The sequence below is a fragment of the Crotalus tigris genome, unplaced genomic scaffold (genome assembly GCF_016545835.1).
Source record: "Crotalus tigris isolate CLP2741 ecotype Arizona unplaced genomic scaffold, ASM1654583v1 scf7180000020719.984301794:720406, whole genome shotgun sequence".
NCBI classification, from domain to species: domain Eukaryota; kingdom Metazoa; phylum Chordata; class Lepidosauria; order Squamata; family Viperidae; genus Crotalus; species Crotalus tigris.
Window position 1 is genome coordinate 154,784 of NW_024098147.1, and position 17,016 is coordinate 171,799.

Genomic DNA, 17,016 nt, shown 5'->3' on the forward strand with positions numbered 1-17,016 from the left:
GGTCTAGCCAAACTCCCATGCACATTCCTCCTCCCTCCTCCCAATATCCTCTAATTCAGTGGTTCTCAACCTTTTTAATGCCTCGACCCCCAACCGGTCGTAAGTCGAGGACTACTCAACCGGTCGTAAGTCGAGGACTACTCAACGGGTGCAGCACCGTTTGCAGAATGGGACTTTTGGTGGGCTCAGCCGGGCAGAGACAGCCTGGACAATTCCTATTGGCTTTGGAAAGCCAATAGAATTAGACTCTATTCAAGAGAGTCTATTCTATTGGCTTTCAAAAGCCAATAGAATCAAAGGGAGGAGCACAGCTAAGGAAAAGGGGGAAAAAAAGTGGCGGACTGCGTTGTTTGGCGACCCCCGTGAAATGGTCGTTCGACCCCAAATGGGGTCCCGACCCACAGGTTGAGAACCACTGCTCTAATTCTAATTCTAAGAGTAAAACACCAGAAGGAAAATGGCTGCAACTCCATATGTTATCAAAGCAAAAACATCTGATGTTAGCAGTGTTGACATCTGCAAAAGCTGAAAGTCCCCATTCCCATCAAGGGATCTTGGGGTGGGGGGGCAGATTTTAGCAGGTGGGGGTGAAATGAATTAGCCTGCAACACTCGACTTCACGCTGCTCCTCAGTCTGTGTGAACTGCCGGGCCCAGCAGACCCCAATTTGTGAGGTTTATTCCACGCGGAGCGACTTCAAGCGACAGTCAGCGCCCTTCCGCCTCCAGCTTCTTTCCTCCCCTCCCCACTATGGGGGGGAGGCCTGTGAAATGGCTCTTTCCAAGCCGCGAAGGCCTCTGATTGCAGCCTTTTCTGACTCAAAAGACCTGGCGGGATTTGTGGCTCCCGTGGCTCAGATGAAACGTGGCTTAAAGAAGGCCTGTTGAATTCCCGTGCGATCAGAGGAGCAGGGCGGGCTCTGAATGGAGCTTGGAAAGTGGGGGGTGGGTTGTTTTTCAACTCGGGGGCGGATGGGTGGAGAAGAAATAGAAAGAGAGTTTCCAACACACACACACACACACACACACACACACACACACTCCACATTATATGGTGGGAGGTTTTCTTTTCCCCGATTCATCGTTCCCGTTCTTTCCGTTCAGAATCTATTCTTTTATTCGGCATACATAGCGTGTCATACGTGCACTTGCAATAGACATTAACATTTCTACATGCTTTTACTACATGCTGCATTTCCCCCCACCCCCAAAATAAGATTGGATCTTATATTAATTTTGGCTCCAAAAGATGCATTTGAGGACTTGTTTTCCACTTAGGTCTTATTTTGGGGGAAAATGCGGTACTGAACGGGTCCGTCTGGCTGATGATCTTAACTGGGGCTTATTTTTGGGATGGGGCTTATATTCCGAGCATCCTGAAAAATCACGCTAGGCGCAGGGGTAGGCAACCTCGGCTCTTTTATGTCTCGTGGACTTCAACTCCCAGAATTCCTGAGCCAGCTCTGCTGAGTTGAAGTCCACGAGTCATAAAAGAGACGAGGTTGCCTACCCCTGCGCTAGGGCTTATATTCCGGTTAGGTCTTATTTTCGGGAAAACACGGTACTACATGCTGTGCAAAAGAGACAATCAACAAGCCCAGAAGGATCACAATTCCTCCCCCACCAGCAAACAGCACCCAGATGAGTAGATTAATTCCAAGATTTACATCAGACCAACAAGCAAGAAGTAAACCGTACTCCAATCCAGGAACTGTCAAATGAGTTAACTGTAAGCAGTCCAGCCAAAGAACCGCCAACATAACCCAACCCCCACTGACAGGACAAGCCACCAGGAAAGTAAAACCCCTCCTTACTAGCACTGATGATGTTACCTAGTTCAGTCATTAAAGTTCTGCAAGAAAACAAGCAAGGTCAGAGAGCGCCACAAACCTTCTCCTCCTCCTCTTCCTCCTCTTCCTCTCCTCTCCGCAAACCCCACTCCCTTCTAGCACTGATGATAGTCCCTACATGGGTCATGAAAACGTCTGCAAGAAAACCAACAAGCTCAGAGAGCACCAAGGACCCCACAGGCGTCGTCCTCCTCCTGCTCCTGCTCCTCCTCCTCCTCCTCCGCAAACCCCTCTCCCTTCTAGCCCTGATGATGTTACCTAGATAGGTCATGAAAAATGTCTGCAAGAAAACCAACAAGCTCAGAGAGCACCCACACTCCTCCTTCTCCTCCTCCTCCTCCTCCTCCTTCTCGTCTCTGCAAACCCCCTCCCTTCTAGCACTGATGATGTTTCCTAGTTGGGTCGTGAAATGTCTGCAAGAAAACAAGCAAGCTCAGAGAGCACCAAGGATCCCACAGTCTTCTTCTTCCTCCTCCTCCTCCTCCTCCTCCTCTTCCTCCTCCTCCTCCTCCTCTCCACAAACCCCACTCCCTTCTAGTACTGATGATATTCCCTAGATGGGTCATGAAAACGTCTGCAAGAAAGCCACCCAGCTCAGAGAGCACCAAGGACCCCACAGTCCTCCTCCTCCTCCTCACAAGCCCCGCTCGTTTCTAGTACCGATGATATTCCCTAGATGGGTCATGGGAACGTCTGCAAGAAAACCAACAAGCACAGAGAGCACCAGGGACCCCTTCTAAAGTGCTTCCAATTGGCGCTCTTCCCACTCAAGCTGAACTCCAAGCAGATGCTGCCTTGGGCTCTCTGCTGTGGTGTTCGGGCCTGCCAGAGGCCCCCTTTAATTCAGGGAGGGGGGCCCGCCTCTTCTTTGCTTCAGCTCAGACGATGCCCGCCGCCTGTCGGTCTGGCTTTTGCTCTCTGCTGGATGCAGCCATAACGGCAGGACCGATGCTCTCAAATAAATCAGGCCGGGCATTTCACGTTTCCTGGGGAGCCGGCTTCAGGGCCCAGCTGGCTCCACAGCTGCCACGGCCGCCGTGCCCGCTGACGAATCGCAGCCTGAGTCCCGTGCCCAGGCCCAGCCAGGGCAGCGCCAGAAATAAATTGCACGATGTGCCAAGGACCCCTGCTTGGCTCGGCTCTTGCTCAGATGGATGATGCTGCCTGTGCCGGGAACGCCACACGAACTCTGCCCCTGACCCAGCAGGGTTGTGAGAACCCTGCCCGGATTGGGCCTCAGGCTTACAGCCCCATTTGCGGAAGCAGACGGGATTAATTCACGGCCGACGCAAATTACGCCATTTGTGTAACGTGTGCTGGCAGATGGGTTGCCCCTTGGGGGATTCAGGGAGCTGTGCTTGGTTTCTTACCAAATGAAGAACTGAAGCCCCGGCTGGGTGGGGGGACCCTTCACCCCGTCTCTCTGGCGTTTCTTTGGTTCTCTGTCTGTTCCTCTGGGCCCTCTCTTTATTATGCTTACCGTATATTCCGGCATATAAGACGACTTTTGAGAGCGTTGAAACAGCCTCCGAACTTGGGGGTCGTCTTATACGCCGAGTCATCTTATACACCGGAAATAAGGTAGTTTCCGGCATATAAGACGACTTTCTAGGCATGCAACTCGGCGTCAATCGTCTTATGTTTCGGAAATACCGGTAGTTTCCAGCGTATAAGATGACTTTCTAGGCATGTGACTCGGCGTTGATCGTCTTATCGCCGGAAATAAGGTAGTTTCCGGCATATAAGATGACTTTCTAGGCATGCAACTCGGCGTCGATCGTCTTGCGACTCGGCATCGAACTCGGGGGTCGTCTTATACGCCGGGTCGCCCTATACGCCGGAATAGACGGTACCTATAACTCAAGGTGGCGAATGTTATCCAATAGAATGTTCTCCTCCTCCCATTTGCCCACTACAACAATCGTGTGAGGTGGGCTGGCCTGAGAGAGAGGGACTGGCCCAAAGTCATGCCTAAGGCGGGACTAGAACTCACCGTCTCCTGGGGATTGGGGCAAAGTCACCCAGCCAGCTTTCATGCCTAAGGCAGGACTAGAACTCACCGTCCCCTGGGGATTGGGACAAAGTCACACAGCTTTCATGCTTAAGGTGGGACTAGAACTCACGGTCTCCTGGGGATTGGGACAAGATCACACAGCTTTTATGCCTAAGGCAGGATTAGAACTCACTGCTTCCTGGGGATTTGCCCAAAGTCACTCACCCGGCTTTCACGCTTCAAGCAGGACTAGAACTCACTGTCTCCTGATGATTGGGACAAAGTCACATAGCTTTCATGCTTAAGGCAGGATTAGAATGCATCATCTCCTGGGGATTTGCCCATAGTCACCCAGTCAGCTTTCATGTGTAGGGCGGGACTAGAACTCACCAGCCCCTGGTGATTGGCCCAAAGTCACCCAGCCTTCACGCCTAAGGCAGAACTAGAACTCACTGTCTCCTGGTGATTGGGACAAAGTCACTCAGCCGGCTTTCATGCCTAAGGCAGGACTAGAACTCAATCACCCAGCCAGATGTGAACTTAAGGCAGGACTTGAACTCACAGCCCCTCACTTTCTAGCCTGGTGCCCAAATCACCAGTCCAAGCTAGCTCTAGTTATATTGGAATAGCGTTTCTCCTCTTATACACACTTAGAGAAGACAATTATTGTATTGCGTGGAATATTCTAGGGCAGTCTTCCCAAACCAGGGACCCTCCAAAAATCCCCTGAATTCCTGGCCAGCACAGTCCTTGGCACCACAGGGAATTTATGTTGGGATAGAAAGCCTTAGTAGAATTAGGGAATATAGAACAGCAGAGTTGGAAGGGACCTTGGAGGTCTTCTAGTCCAACCCCCTGCTCAGTCAGGAAACCCTATTACAGTGATGGTGAACCTTTTAGAGACCGAGTGCCCAAACTGCAACCCCAAACCCACTAATGTATCGCAAAGTGCCAACATGGCAATTTAATCTGAATACGGAGGTTTTAGTTTAGAAAAAACAACTCATACATTAATATCTTTTGTCTTAAAAGAAAAACACAATAACAAAACTTTCAGTGATACAAACAACTTTTCACTGAAAGGTAAAAGTTTGCATTTGGCATGCTTTTGAACAATGAATGCGATTTTTGCTGTTGTATGCATGCTGAGAATTTGTCTAACCTTGGCTTATACTTTGTAAGTTTGAGAGCAACACATGCAGCACTCAGGTCATCTGTTAGTCTATTTTTGATGTCAGATTTGATATAATTCAAAGCTGAAAACAGTACGCTTGCTCCGGAGGCTTGTTTTGGCTAGGAAGGGGATTAAGAAATGGCTTTTTCCTACAAAAACTTAGCCAAAGATTGAGGCACACGTGCCCACAGAGAAGGCTCCGAGTGCCATCTCTGGCACACATGCCATAGGTTCGCCACCACCACCCTATTACATAGAAACCCTGTAACATAGATTTCAGCCTTGTTAAAGCATTACCTAAATGTCACATTAGCTCTCCCTGTTATACAAGCCAGTCTCAGACCTTAGCGCATGTTTCTCCACCTTGGCAACCTGAAACTGGATGGACTTCAACTCCCAGAAGTCCCCAGCCAAGTGTCTGAAAATGGCAGGGCCTCAGAGTAGGGAAGGGAGCTATCAATCAAGGCAAGAGAACCGTTGCTGAGTCCAGCAAAAAGAGGGCGCGGAAGAAAAATGAGGCAACACCCACAGAGACAGGCAAAAATTTGGGGGTTCTACTACATCTCTTTGTTAAAGTAGTGTTTCTCATCCTTGACCACTTGAAGATGGGTGGGCTTTAATTCCCAGAATTGCCCAGCCAGGCATTCCTGTTTGTTTTTTCCCCCCAACCCCTAGAGAGGAGAGATTGCAGAGAAAAGGATTATGAGAGAGTAAGCAGATCACAATGGGGATACACATCAAAAGGAATGCATTACTGTAGTACCAGAGAATTCTGGGTGTTGAAGTCCATGCATGCTGGCTGAGTATTCTGGGAATTCGAGTCCACCCATCTTCAGCTGGCCAATGCCGAGAAACATGATCTGAAGCAGCCAGTTTTGTGCCACGTGAAAGGTGAAAGAAATGGCTTTAAGATGTTTTTATGCTTCAGGGTGGCGCTATCCAAAACGAGCATGGAAGGCTGACCACTTTTAGGCCAGAAAAATTTGCTTCCGGGGCCCATGAACTTTAAGGACTTTCTCCTAATTCTGAGAAGAAAAACAGGCTGCTGAGATCCTTTCCCAGATGGGAGACTCATAAAAGTGATCCATCTTTCATCTTGATGGAGCCAGACAGGCTTAGCCAGCAATGTTCAGGCTGGATTAAAAAACTGAAAAATTTATTTCTCAGGACTCGTCTGACTGAATCTGCCTTTTCTGAGGCTCGCCTGGAAAAGGTTCTTCCCAGAATGAGGATGATGGGCCCTGATTAGGCATTGTGGGAGAGAGCTGCGTTAATCGATGGGTTCCAAAGATCAGAACGAGTCAAGAAATTAATTCTTCTAGGCCAGTGTTTTTCAATCTTGGCCACGTGAAGATGGGTGGACTTCAATGCCCAGAATTCACCAGCCAGCCATGCCTATTTGTTTCTCCTGCCCCCCTAGAGATCGCAGAAAAAGGGATTACAAGAGAATAGGTAGGCTACAATGGAGATACGCATCAAAAGGAATGTATTAGTGCCAGGGAATTCTGGATGTCGAAATCCATGCATGCTGTCTAGGGCTCTTGGGGTATTGAAGTCCATGCAGGCTGGCTGGGGAATTCTGGGAGTTGAAGTCCATCCATCTTCAAGTGGCCAAGGTTGAGAAAGATTGCGCTAAGGTCTGAGGCTGGCTAATCCGAGAGGGAAAATTAATGCAACATCTAGGAAACCCATTGTGGCCGAATCCTAGCTCTTTCGCAAGCATCACAGTTTGTATCCCGGTTACCTTCTCTTCCCCTTTTCCTTCCCAGAGAAACTCTCGGGAACAGAGTCAGGCATTCAACTAATTAGCTAAGAAAATACACATTTCACCTGCCCTCTCCAGGCTCCCTCCATGCTCTGCTCCAACGAGGAGGGGCCGGGAAAGCGTTTGCAATTATTTCTCTGCTCATTTCAGCAGAGATTTTTGCCCAGGATAAATATAGAAGAATATTTTAAGAACGCTTCGCTTCTGACATGATGTTATTTTAATACCAGCTAATCAGGCCCAGATTTTTGTGACGCAATCCTGCTCTGTTGCAGCAAGGCTTGAGAAACATGGATTTCGACTCCCAGAATTCCTCCTCGGGGCCCTTCAGACCAAAGGGAGGCACCCAACAGTTCAAGTTGTCCTCAATTCACGAGCGTAACTGAGAAAGGCAATTCGGTTGCTAAGTGGGTCACTGCATGACCGTGCCTGATTTTACAACAGGGTTCTTCAAAGTTGGCCCTTTGATGACTGGTGGACTTCAACTCCCAGAATTCCTCAGCCAGGCACGCGTGTTGGTCGCGTGACCATGGGGATGCTGCAATGGTCGTAAGCGTGGGAAAATGGTCATAAGTCACTTTTTTCAGTGCTTCTATAACTTTGATCGGTCATTAATCGAACGGACGACCTGTATGGCGCAGTGGTTACAGTGCAGTACTGCAGGCTACTTCTGCTGACTGCTGACTGCCACCAGTTGGGCAGTTCGATCCTGACTGGTTCAAGGCCGACTCAGCCTTCTGTCCCTTCCGAGGTCGGTAAAATGAGGAGCCAGATTGTTGGGGAGGGGGGCAACAGGCTGACTCTGTAAACTGCTCAGAGAGGGCTGGAAAGGACTGTGAAGCGGTAGATAAGTCTAAGGGCTATTGCCCTTCCTTCCTCCCTCCCTCCGTCTCTCCCTTTTCCTTCCTTCCTTCCCTCCTTCCTCTCTTTTCCTTCCTTCCTTCCTCCCTCTCTCCCTTTTCCTTTCTTCCTTCCCTCCCTCCCTCCCTCCCTCCCCTCCTTCCTCTCTTTTCCTTCCTTCCTTCTTTCCTTTTTCTCTCCCTTTTCCTTCCTTCCTTTCTTCCCTCCTTCCTCTCCTTTCCTTCCTTCCTTCCTCCCTCTCCCTTTTCATTCCTTCCCTCCTCCCTCTCTCCCTTTTCATTCCTTCCTTCCTCCCTCTCTCCCTTTTCATTCCTTCCCTCGTCCCTCTTTTCCTTCCTTCCTTCCTCTCTCCCTTTTCCTTTCTTCCTTCCCTCCCTCCCTCCCTTCCTCTCTTTTCCTTCCTTCCTTCCTTCCTTCCTTCCTTCCTTCCTTCCTTCTTCCTTCCTTCCTTCCTTCCTTCTCTCCCTTTTCTTCCTTCTTTCTTCCCTCCTTCCTCTCCTTTCCTTCCTTCCTTCCTTCCTTCTCCTTTCCTCCCTCCTTCCCCTTTTCATTCCTTCCTTCCTCCCTCTTTTCCTTCCTTCCTTCCTTTCTCCCTTTTCCTTTCTTCCTTCCCTCCCTCCCTCCCTTCCTCTCTTTTCCTTCCTTCCTTCCTTCCTTCCTTCCTTCCTTCCTTCCTTCCTTCCTTCCTTCCTTCCCTCTCAGTGGATAGAATGCAGTATTGCAGGCCGATTCTGCCCACAGCCTGGAGTTTGATCCTGACTGGTTCAAGGCCGACTCAGCCTTCCATCCCTTCTGAGGTCAGTAAAATGAGGAGCCAGATTGTTGAGGAGGGGGGCAACAGGCTGACTCTGTAAACCGCCCAGAGAGGGCTGGAAAGGACTGTGAAGCGGTAGATAAGTCTAAATGCTAAGTGCCATTCTGTAAGTGTGTTTGTGACGTGGACCCACCTGGCGATGAGCACGGAGGCAGACCCAGTTTTTGGAGGGGCTTAAAAGCCCCCCGTGTTCTGCATGGGAAGCCAGAACCGGTTTCCAGGAGAGCGTTGGATCTCCAGATTGGGGGAAGGATCCACACACCCCCACCCCGTAGGCTGAGCGCTGCGCATCCATGCGCGGGAAAGCCATCTGCAGCCGCAGCCATTTCCCCCCTCCGAGGGGTTCAAGCACCAATCATTCGGAAATGTGGCTGCACCCGGGAGACCCCCCTCCAGGGCCGTCTTGAGGAGAGGAGCCCATCAATCCTTGCCAGGGGTGGAATTAACTTTTGTACCCATTTACTTGGAAAAGGACTCTGGTGTCCCCTAAAGAACAATTTTGAGCCCTCAATGATTGACAAGAAAAGGGCTGTCAGTCTGCAGAGGCTGTAAAAAAGAAGCAGAGAACAGATTTTCGGCTGAAAGGAGAGCTGGGAACTGACCAGGCCAGCTTCCTAAGACGCCCCTATGGCAGAAGGGTCTCCATCCGAGTAATCTAGCTATTCATGGGGCAAATGGTAGTTTGGGGAAGGGGGCAGCTCCTTTGGCACACAGAGATCCTATACCAGGGGTAGGCAACCTTGGCTCTTTTATGACTTGTGGACTTCAACTCCCAGAATTCCCGAGTCAGCATGAGGGAAACTTTGGCCCCTTCATGACTGGTGGACTTCAACTCCCAGAATTCCTGAGCCAGCATGGGGGAATTATGGCCCCCTTCATGATTGGTGGACTTCAACTCCCAGAATTCCTGAGCCAGCATGAGGGAACTATGGCCCCCTCATGACTGGTGGACTTCAACTCCCAGAATTCCTGAGTCAGCATGGGGGAATTATGGCCCCTTCATGACTCGTGGACTTCAACTCCCAGAATTCCTGAGCCAGCATGGGGGAATTATGGCCCCCTTCATGATTGGTGGACTTCAACTCCCAGAATTCCTGAGCCAGCATGGGGGAACTACGGCCCCTCGTCACTCGTGGACTCCAACTCCCAGAATTCCTGAGCCAGCATGGGGGAACTATGGCCCCCTCATGACTGGTGGACTTCAACTCCCAGAATTCCTGAGCCAGCATGGCTCAGCTTGGAAACCTCTCCCTTTCCCCTCAGCATGGCTGGCTCAGGAATTCTGGGAGTTGAAGTCCACCAGTCATAAAAGAGCCCAGGTTGCCTACCCCTGTCCTATACCATTCCGGACTTTCTTTGGGCTTGATGGCATGGATACACATGATCATAAAAGAGTACTAGAGTAACAAAACAGAATAAAAGAGTTGAAAGGAACCCTGGAGGTCCTCCAGTCCAACCCCATCCCACATAGCCAAGCAGAAGATCCTATATGATTTCAGACAAATGGCTGTCCAGTCTCTCCTTAAGATCCTCCAGTATTGGAGCACCCACAACTCCAGAAGGCAAGTCTTTCCAATGGTTAATCGTTCCCCATTATCAGGAAGTTTCTCCTTAGTTCTAGGTTGCTTCTCCCCTTGATCAGTTTCCATCCATTGTTTCTTGGTCTTCCCTCTGGTGCTTTGGAGAATAGCTAGACTCCCTCTTCTTTGGGGCAGCCCCTGAGATACTGGAAGACTGCTATCATGTCCCCCCTCGTCCTTCTCTTCATTAAATTAGACATCCCCAATTCCAGCAACCGTTCCTTGTATGTTTTAGGCTCCAGTCCTCTGATCATCTTTGTTGCTTTTCTCTGTACTCTTTCCAGAGTCTCAACATCTTTTTTTACATCTTGGTGACCAAAACTGGATGCCGTATCCCAAGGGTGGCCTTACCAAGGCCTTGTAAAGTGGTGTTAACCCTTCACGTGATCTTGATTCTCTTCCTCTGTTAATGCAACCTAGCACTGTGTTGGCTTTTTTGGCAGCTGCCGCACACTGCTGGCTCCTATTTAAGTGATCGTCCACTAGGACTCCGAGATCCCTCCCACAGTTGCTACTATTGAGCAAGGTACCACCTATACCAGGGGTAGGCAACCTTGGCTCTTTTATGACATGGACTTCAACTCCCAGAATTCCTGAGCCAGCATGGGGGAACTATGGCCCCCTCATGACTGGTGGACTTCAACTCCCAGAATTCCTGAGCCACCATGGGGGAACTATGGACCACTCATGACTCGTTGAGTTCAACTCCCAGAATTCCTGAGCAGCATGGGGAAACTATGGCCCCCTCATAGCTTGTGGATTTCAAATCCCATAATTCCTGAGCCAGCATGGGGGAACTATGGCCCCCCCTCATAGCTTGTGGACTTCAACTCCCAGAATTCCTGAGCCAGCATGGGGGAACTATGGCCCCCTTCATGATTTGTGGACTTCAACTCCCAGAATTCCTGAGCCAGCATGGGGGAACTATGGACCCTTCGTGACTCGTGGACTTCAACTCCCAGAATTCCTGAGCCAGCATGGGGGAACTATGGACCCCCTCATGAGTCGTGGACTTCAACTCCCAGAATTCCTGGCCCAGCATGGCTCAGCATGGAAACCTCTCCCTTTTTCCTCAGCATGGCTGGCTCAGGAATTTTGGGAGTTGAAGTCCACCAGTCATAATAGAGCCGAGGTTGCCTACCCCTGACCGATACCATACCTGTGCATTTGATTTTTCCTGCCTAAGTGTAAAACCTTACTTTTCTCACCACTGAATTTAATTTTGCCAAATAGGGTCCAGTCTTCAAGTCTGTCCAAGTCCTTCTGGATCATGACCCTAACCCTTTTAAAGTGTTGCCATTTAGGCCATCTTAAGAGTTAAGGACTTCAACTCCCAGAATTCCCCAACCAGTTACCATCTGCCAGCTGGGGCAGTCCTTTCCAGCTTGGAGAAGTCCAAGACTTCAGCAGAACTGCTGGTGTTGGGAAACAGATTTGGGAGTGGGGGGGGGGGAGACAGAGCCCCCAAGGATGGCTTGGCCATTCCCAAAAGGCAGGGCCACTCTTCCGGCTCTCTCTGCAGAAATTCTCCCCAGTGTCTCTTTTCCGAGAGCCTCTTCCAGCCGTCCTTCCTCTTCCTCCTTCGTTCTTGGTAGGAACCGGCCCCGTTTTCCTGTGACCTTGGCCCACTCTTTAAACAAGAGAACATCTCAGCCTCCAGAAAGGCAGTGGGGGGCCCTTCCCCACCCGCTGTGCTTATGGGGAAGGGAGGCAGTGGCTTCAGGGCGGGTAATAAACCTGATTTATTGACCCGGCCCCAGAACAGCATCTGCAGCTAGTGAGCGAGTCTTAAATTTCATTCGGTGATAAATTCCAACAGCCAAGCCATTTGCTAGGAAAGCTAATTAGCTGGCGTGAGCCACAGACGCATTGACTTCAGGGCCCTGCCAGGGGGAGAGGCTGCCCCCTCCCCGGGGGTCTTCTTGATGGATAGGGACTGGGGGAGAGGGAAAGGGGGCCAAGGGGAGAGCTAGGGGAGGGGGCAAAGGCGGGGGGGGGCTGTCTCTGGCTTTCTCTGTCCTTTTCTTCAGTTCATTGACATCATCATCATCATCATCATCAAGTTGGAAGGGACCTTGGAGGTCATCTAGTCCAACCCCCTGCTCAGGTAGGAGACCCTATACCAGTGATGGTGAACCTTTTAGAGACCGAGTGCCCAAACTGCAACCCAAAACCCACTGATGTATCGTCGGGTGCCGGGTGGGCGTGGCCCATTGGGTGGGTGTGGCCCATTGGGTGGGCGTGGCTTCAGTGATAACGGCAGAGTGGGTGGGATTGAAAAGTTCAATCAATCAATTCCAACTTTGCGAGATCCTTTTTTTCCTGCGAGAAATTGAAATTGATTGATTGAACCTTTTTTTTTTTTTTTTGCACACGGCTGCGGAGGCCTAAAGTGAAAAGGTTTTATAAAACCCAGATGAAGGCCTAGGACTGGGGTGATGGCTCGTGTGCCCGCAGAGAGGGTTCTGCGTGCCACTTGTAGCACGCGTGCCATAGGTTCGCCACCACAGGCCTATATCATTTCAGACAAACGGCTGTCCAGTCTCTTCTTAAAAACTTCCAGTGTTGGAGCATTCGCCGCTTCTGGAGGCAGGTAGTTCCACTGGTTACTTGTTCTCACTGTTGTTCTCTGGACCTCTAGAAACTGTGGGAGGTTTTTAAGAAGAGACTGGACGACCCATTTGTTCCAAATGGCGTAGTAGGGTCTCCTGTTTGGGTAGGGGGGGTTAGACTAGAAGACCTCTAAGGCCCCTTCCAACTCAGTCCTGCTGTTATTCTGAATAGCTTGCCTCCAGAAGTTGTGGGTGCGTCATCATTGGAGGTTTCGAAGAAGAGCTTGGAGAGCCATTGGTCTGGAATAGTAGCAGGTCTCCCGCTGGAGCAGGGGGTTGGACTAGAAGACCTCCGAGGTCCCTTCCACCCCTATTATTCTGTGTGCTAAGCTGACCGCCGTTGGTGCAGTGTTGGCATACATTGCATAGAAAACTTTGACTTTCTCACGTAATAGAGGCTTCGGGGTGTGTGTCTTCAGACTGCAGTCAGGAAACCATCCATATGGGTGCTGTTATGTCCTGAACTTGATTGAAGCAGGTACAGGGAACTGCACTGAGACCCGGGCAGAACATGTGGCCTGCCAAGCTAGACTTATTCTCTAGGACAGTGGGTCAACCTTTTTAATGCCGCGATCCCCAACCGTCGTAAGTCGAGGACTACTCAACCGGTCGCAAGCTACTCAACTGGTTTTGCAGAATGGGACTTTTGGCGGGCTCAGCAGGGCAGAGACAGCCTGGACCATTCCTATTGGCTTTGGAAAGCCAATAGAATTAGACTCTATTCAAGAGAGTCTATTCTATTGGCTTTCAAAAGCCAATAGAATAAAAGGGAGTAGCACAGCTAAGGAAAAGGGGGGGGGGGAATGGCGGACTGCGTTGTTTGGCGACCCCTGTGAAATGGTCGTTCAACCCCAAATGGGGTCGGCATTAAAAAGGTTGAGAACCACTGCTCTAGGAGCTATTGCGCATGTGTTTGGGCGGGAGAATACGTTGCATTCATTGGCTGACAATGCCCTAAGCTGTATGTATAAATAGAGCGGCAGCCGTTTTATTCTGAGTTCTGTTTAGCTGCAAATAAAGGATTACCTGTTTGTTACTCCTGCCTCATTCAATGCCTACCAATGCAAGAAACAGAACAGGTACCACTTTGGTTTTGGGTTTGTGTGTGTATGTGTGTGTGTCTTGCAAACAGCCCCAAATTGGCAGCTAGAAGAGATAAGCATCACACGTTGCATCTCTACCACAAAGGATATCAGCTGTAGACCAAAAGTGGACCTATGTGCCTTTTTCTCTGCTCTGACCCCCCCCCCCACATGCACACACACACCACAAATATTCCTGGAATGTATAGAGCTGGTGAGGTCTGCAAGGTTGCCCTTTTTGCGCAAGGATGCCAATTCTGTGTATGTTGGCAGCAATGTTGTGCGTGAGGGTACATTGCAAGCAAGCAAGCCTGGATCTGGAGAGATGCTTGTTTGACTGATTGTACGTTGTTTGGTTTTTTTTAATGATGTGTGCGAATCCCCCACCTAGGAGTGATGATCTTAAAAATCAGCCCTGCTCATTCCCTGGTAAATTGCTTTCCCCCCCCCCTGCATGTGCCAGGCTTTCTTCCGAGGGGTGTGTGTGTGTGTGATGGGGATCCATAAATATCACTTTGCAAAAGAGAGAAAAAGAAGGTGACACAATTCTTGGCAAAGTCACAAACTTGCTAAGTGAGAAATGGGGATCCCGCTCCTTCCAACGGCCTTAGAAGCCGCCTGCAAAAATGATGATGATGATTTTTCGCTTGGCAGGTGCCAAGTGCAAACAGCCCAGGGTGCCTGCTGTGTCTTCAACCACAGGGCGACTCTCTCCCTCTCCTATTTTCCCAACAATAACCCTGTGAGGTGGGCCGGGCTGGCCCAAAGTCACCCAACGGTTTTCACGGCTAAGGCAGAACTAGAACTCACCGTCTCCTGGCAATTGGGCCAAAGTCACCCAGCTGGCTTTCGTGCCTAGTTTGTAGCTTGGCACCTTAGCCGCTCGACTAGAGCCAACAGGGTCTCCTTAGGATCATAGAATAGGGATGGGAGGGACCTTGGAGGTCATCTATCCCAGCCCCTACCCAGGGAAGCCTTCTCTCTCTCTCTCTCTCTCACACACACACACACACACACATAGACACACCTCTTCTGCTCTGCTTTCTCTACCCCCAAGTGGCAAAAGTGACAGGCAGCAACCACTCCCAAATCCTCCCTCTACAATTAGCTGGGGCTCTAGGCATTCAAATGGTCATCCAAGTGGGCACTATTATTATGATGATGATGATGGATCATCGCACAGTCAGCCAGATGTTCAGACTGGATTTGGCATTTTGTCTTCCTATTGAGTCCTTACCCAGGACCTGGGATAGGCAGATGTGGATGTTTGATGGTATTACAGGTATCGTCGCAGGATGGAAGCAGTTCCTAACAAGGCCGCCTTTTGCAATTGACTAATAGCGAATTTGTCAATGCCAATGATAGTGTTCAAGTGGTGCTCCAGTTGTTTTGGGATTGCACCCAAGGAGCCTATGACTATTGGTACTAGCCTTGCTTGCCTTTGCCACAGTCTTTCTATTTCTATTTGTAGGTCTTTGTATTTTATTATCTTCTCCATTTCTTTCTTGTCTATTCTGCTGTCTCCAGGCACTGCCACGTCCACTCTCCAGACTTTTTTGTCTTTCTTATCGACAATTGTTAAGTCTGGGGTGTTATGTTGCAGGTGCTTGTCTGTTTGAATTCTGAAGTCCCAGAGCAGTTTAATTTTATCATTTTCTATGACTTTCTCTATTTTATGATCCCACCACTTTTTGCTTACAGGCAAATGATATTTTTTGCAGATCTTCCAATAATAATAATAATAATAATAACAACAACAACTATTATTATTATTATTTTAAATTTCTTGGCTGCCCATCTCACTGCACGGTGACATCCAAGCCCAGCAAGCCAGAGGGTGGGGTGGGGGAGCCCGCCTTAGGATTCTAGCAAAGTGGTGGAGGGGAACTTCAGAGGTCATCTATCCCACCCACTCACATGTCCCTGCGCGCGCGCACACACACACACACACACACACACAATCCTTCTGCTCTGCTCTCTGTGTCCACAGGTGGTGAGGGTGACAGGCAGCAACCTCCCCCAACATCTTCTCTCAGTCTAGAAGAAGCCGGGGTTCTGGGCATTCAAGTGGTCATCCAAACGGGCATCATCATCATCGTTGTTGTTGTTATTTATTCAATTTCTCTGTAGCCCATCTCACTGCATCCAAGCCCAGCAAGCCAGAAGGTGGGGTGGGGAAGGAGCCTGCCTCAGGGTCATTGCAAAGTGATGGAGGGGAACCTCAGAGGTCATCTATCCCACCCACCCACTGGTGCCTGGTGCGCGCGCACACACACACACACACACACACACACGCACGCACGACCCTTCTGTTCTGCTCTCTGTGCCCGCAGGCAGTGAAGGTGGAGGGCAGCAACCTCCCCCAACATCCTCCCTCTAGAAGAAGCCGGGGTTCTGGGCATTCAAGTGGTCATCCAAACGGACATCATCATCATCATTGTTGTTGTTATTTATTCAATTTCTTTGTCGCCCATCTCACTGCATCCGAGCCCAGCAAGCCAGAGGGTGGGGCGGGGGAGGAGCCCGCCTTAGGGTCACCGCAGCGCGGCGGAGGGGAACCTCGGAGGTCATCTATCCCAACCCACTCCCGACCCTTCTGCTCTGCTTTCTCTCCCCCCCCCTCCAGGTAGTGAAGGTGGCGGGCAGCAACATCTCGCACAAGCTGCGCCTCTCCCGGGTCAAGCCGGCCGACGAAGGGACGTACGAGTGCCGCGTGATCGACTTCAGCGACCGGCCGGCGCGGCACCACAAGGTCAAGGCGTACCTGCGGGTGGAAGCCGAGGACAGCGCCCCCTCCGCCCACGGCCGCCCCCTGCAGGACACCCAGCTGCTGCTCCTGGCCACTGGGCAGACCCCCGAGCGCGGCAGGCCGGCCGCCCCCCGGCCGCCCCACCCGCCCCGCCTGGCCAAGGAGCTCAAGAAGCGCTCGCTGGACGAAGCCCCCGCCTGCGCCCGCTAGAGACCCCCCACCCACCCATCCACGCCCACCCCCAGCGCCGGAGTCCGGACCGGACCGCCTGAGTCGCGCTGGCTGCCGCGCCCCCCCAAGGCGAAGGTCTCCAGCTCCGCGACCCCTCCCCGCCCGGCCGCCCTGGATTGGGGTGTGGGGTCGTCTCCCACCCACCCCTCCTAGACCCTGCTACCCACGAACTTGGTGCGGAGGATTGCTCGCAACTGGACTCGCCTGTAAATAGCCCCCATCTGCACCCCCATCTGCACCCCCCCCGTCCCCAGTGGGCAAGGGGGTCCCGCTGAGGTTGGGGGAGCCCAACAGGAAGCCAGAGAC

General features: G+C 50.9%; 1 protein-coding gene across 2 annotated transcripts in view; it reads left to right on the top strand.

The window, feature by feature from the left end:
- Positions 1-17,016, top strand: part of VSTM2L (V-set and transmembrane domain containing 2 like) — a 71,768-nt gene extending 54,752 nt beyond the window's left edge. For both annotated transcript variants that reach the window (XM_039368213.1, XM_039368212.1), the window contains one exon: positions 16,357-17,016. In XM_039368213.1, the coding sequence (XP_039224147.1) occupies positions 16,357-16,689 (333 nt within the window). In that variant the 3' untranslated portion in view covers positions 16,690-17,016. The remainder of the gene's footprint in view (positions 1-16,356) is intronic.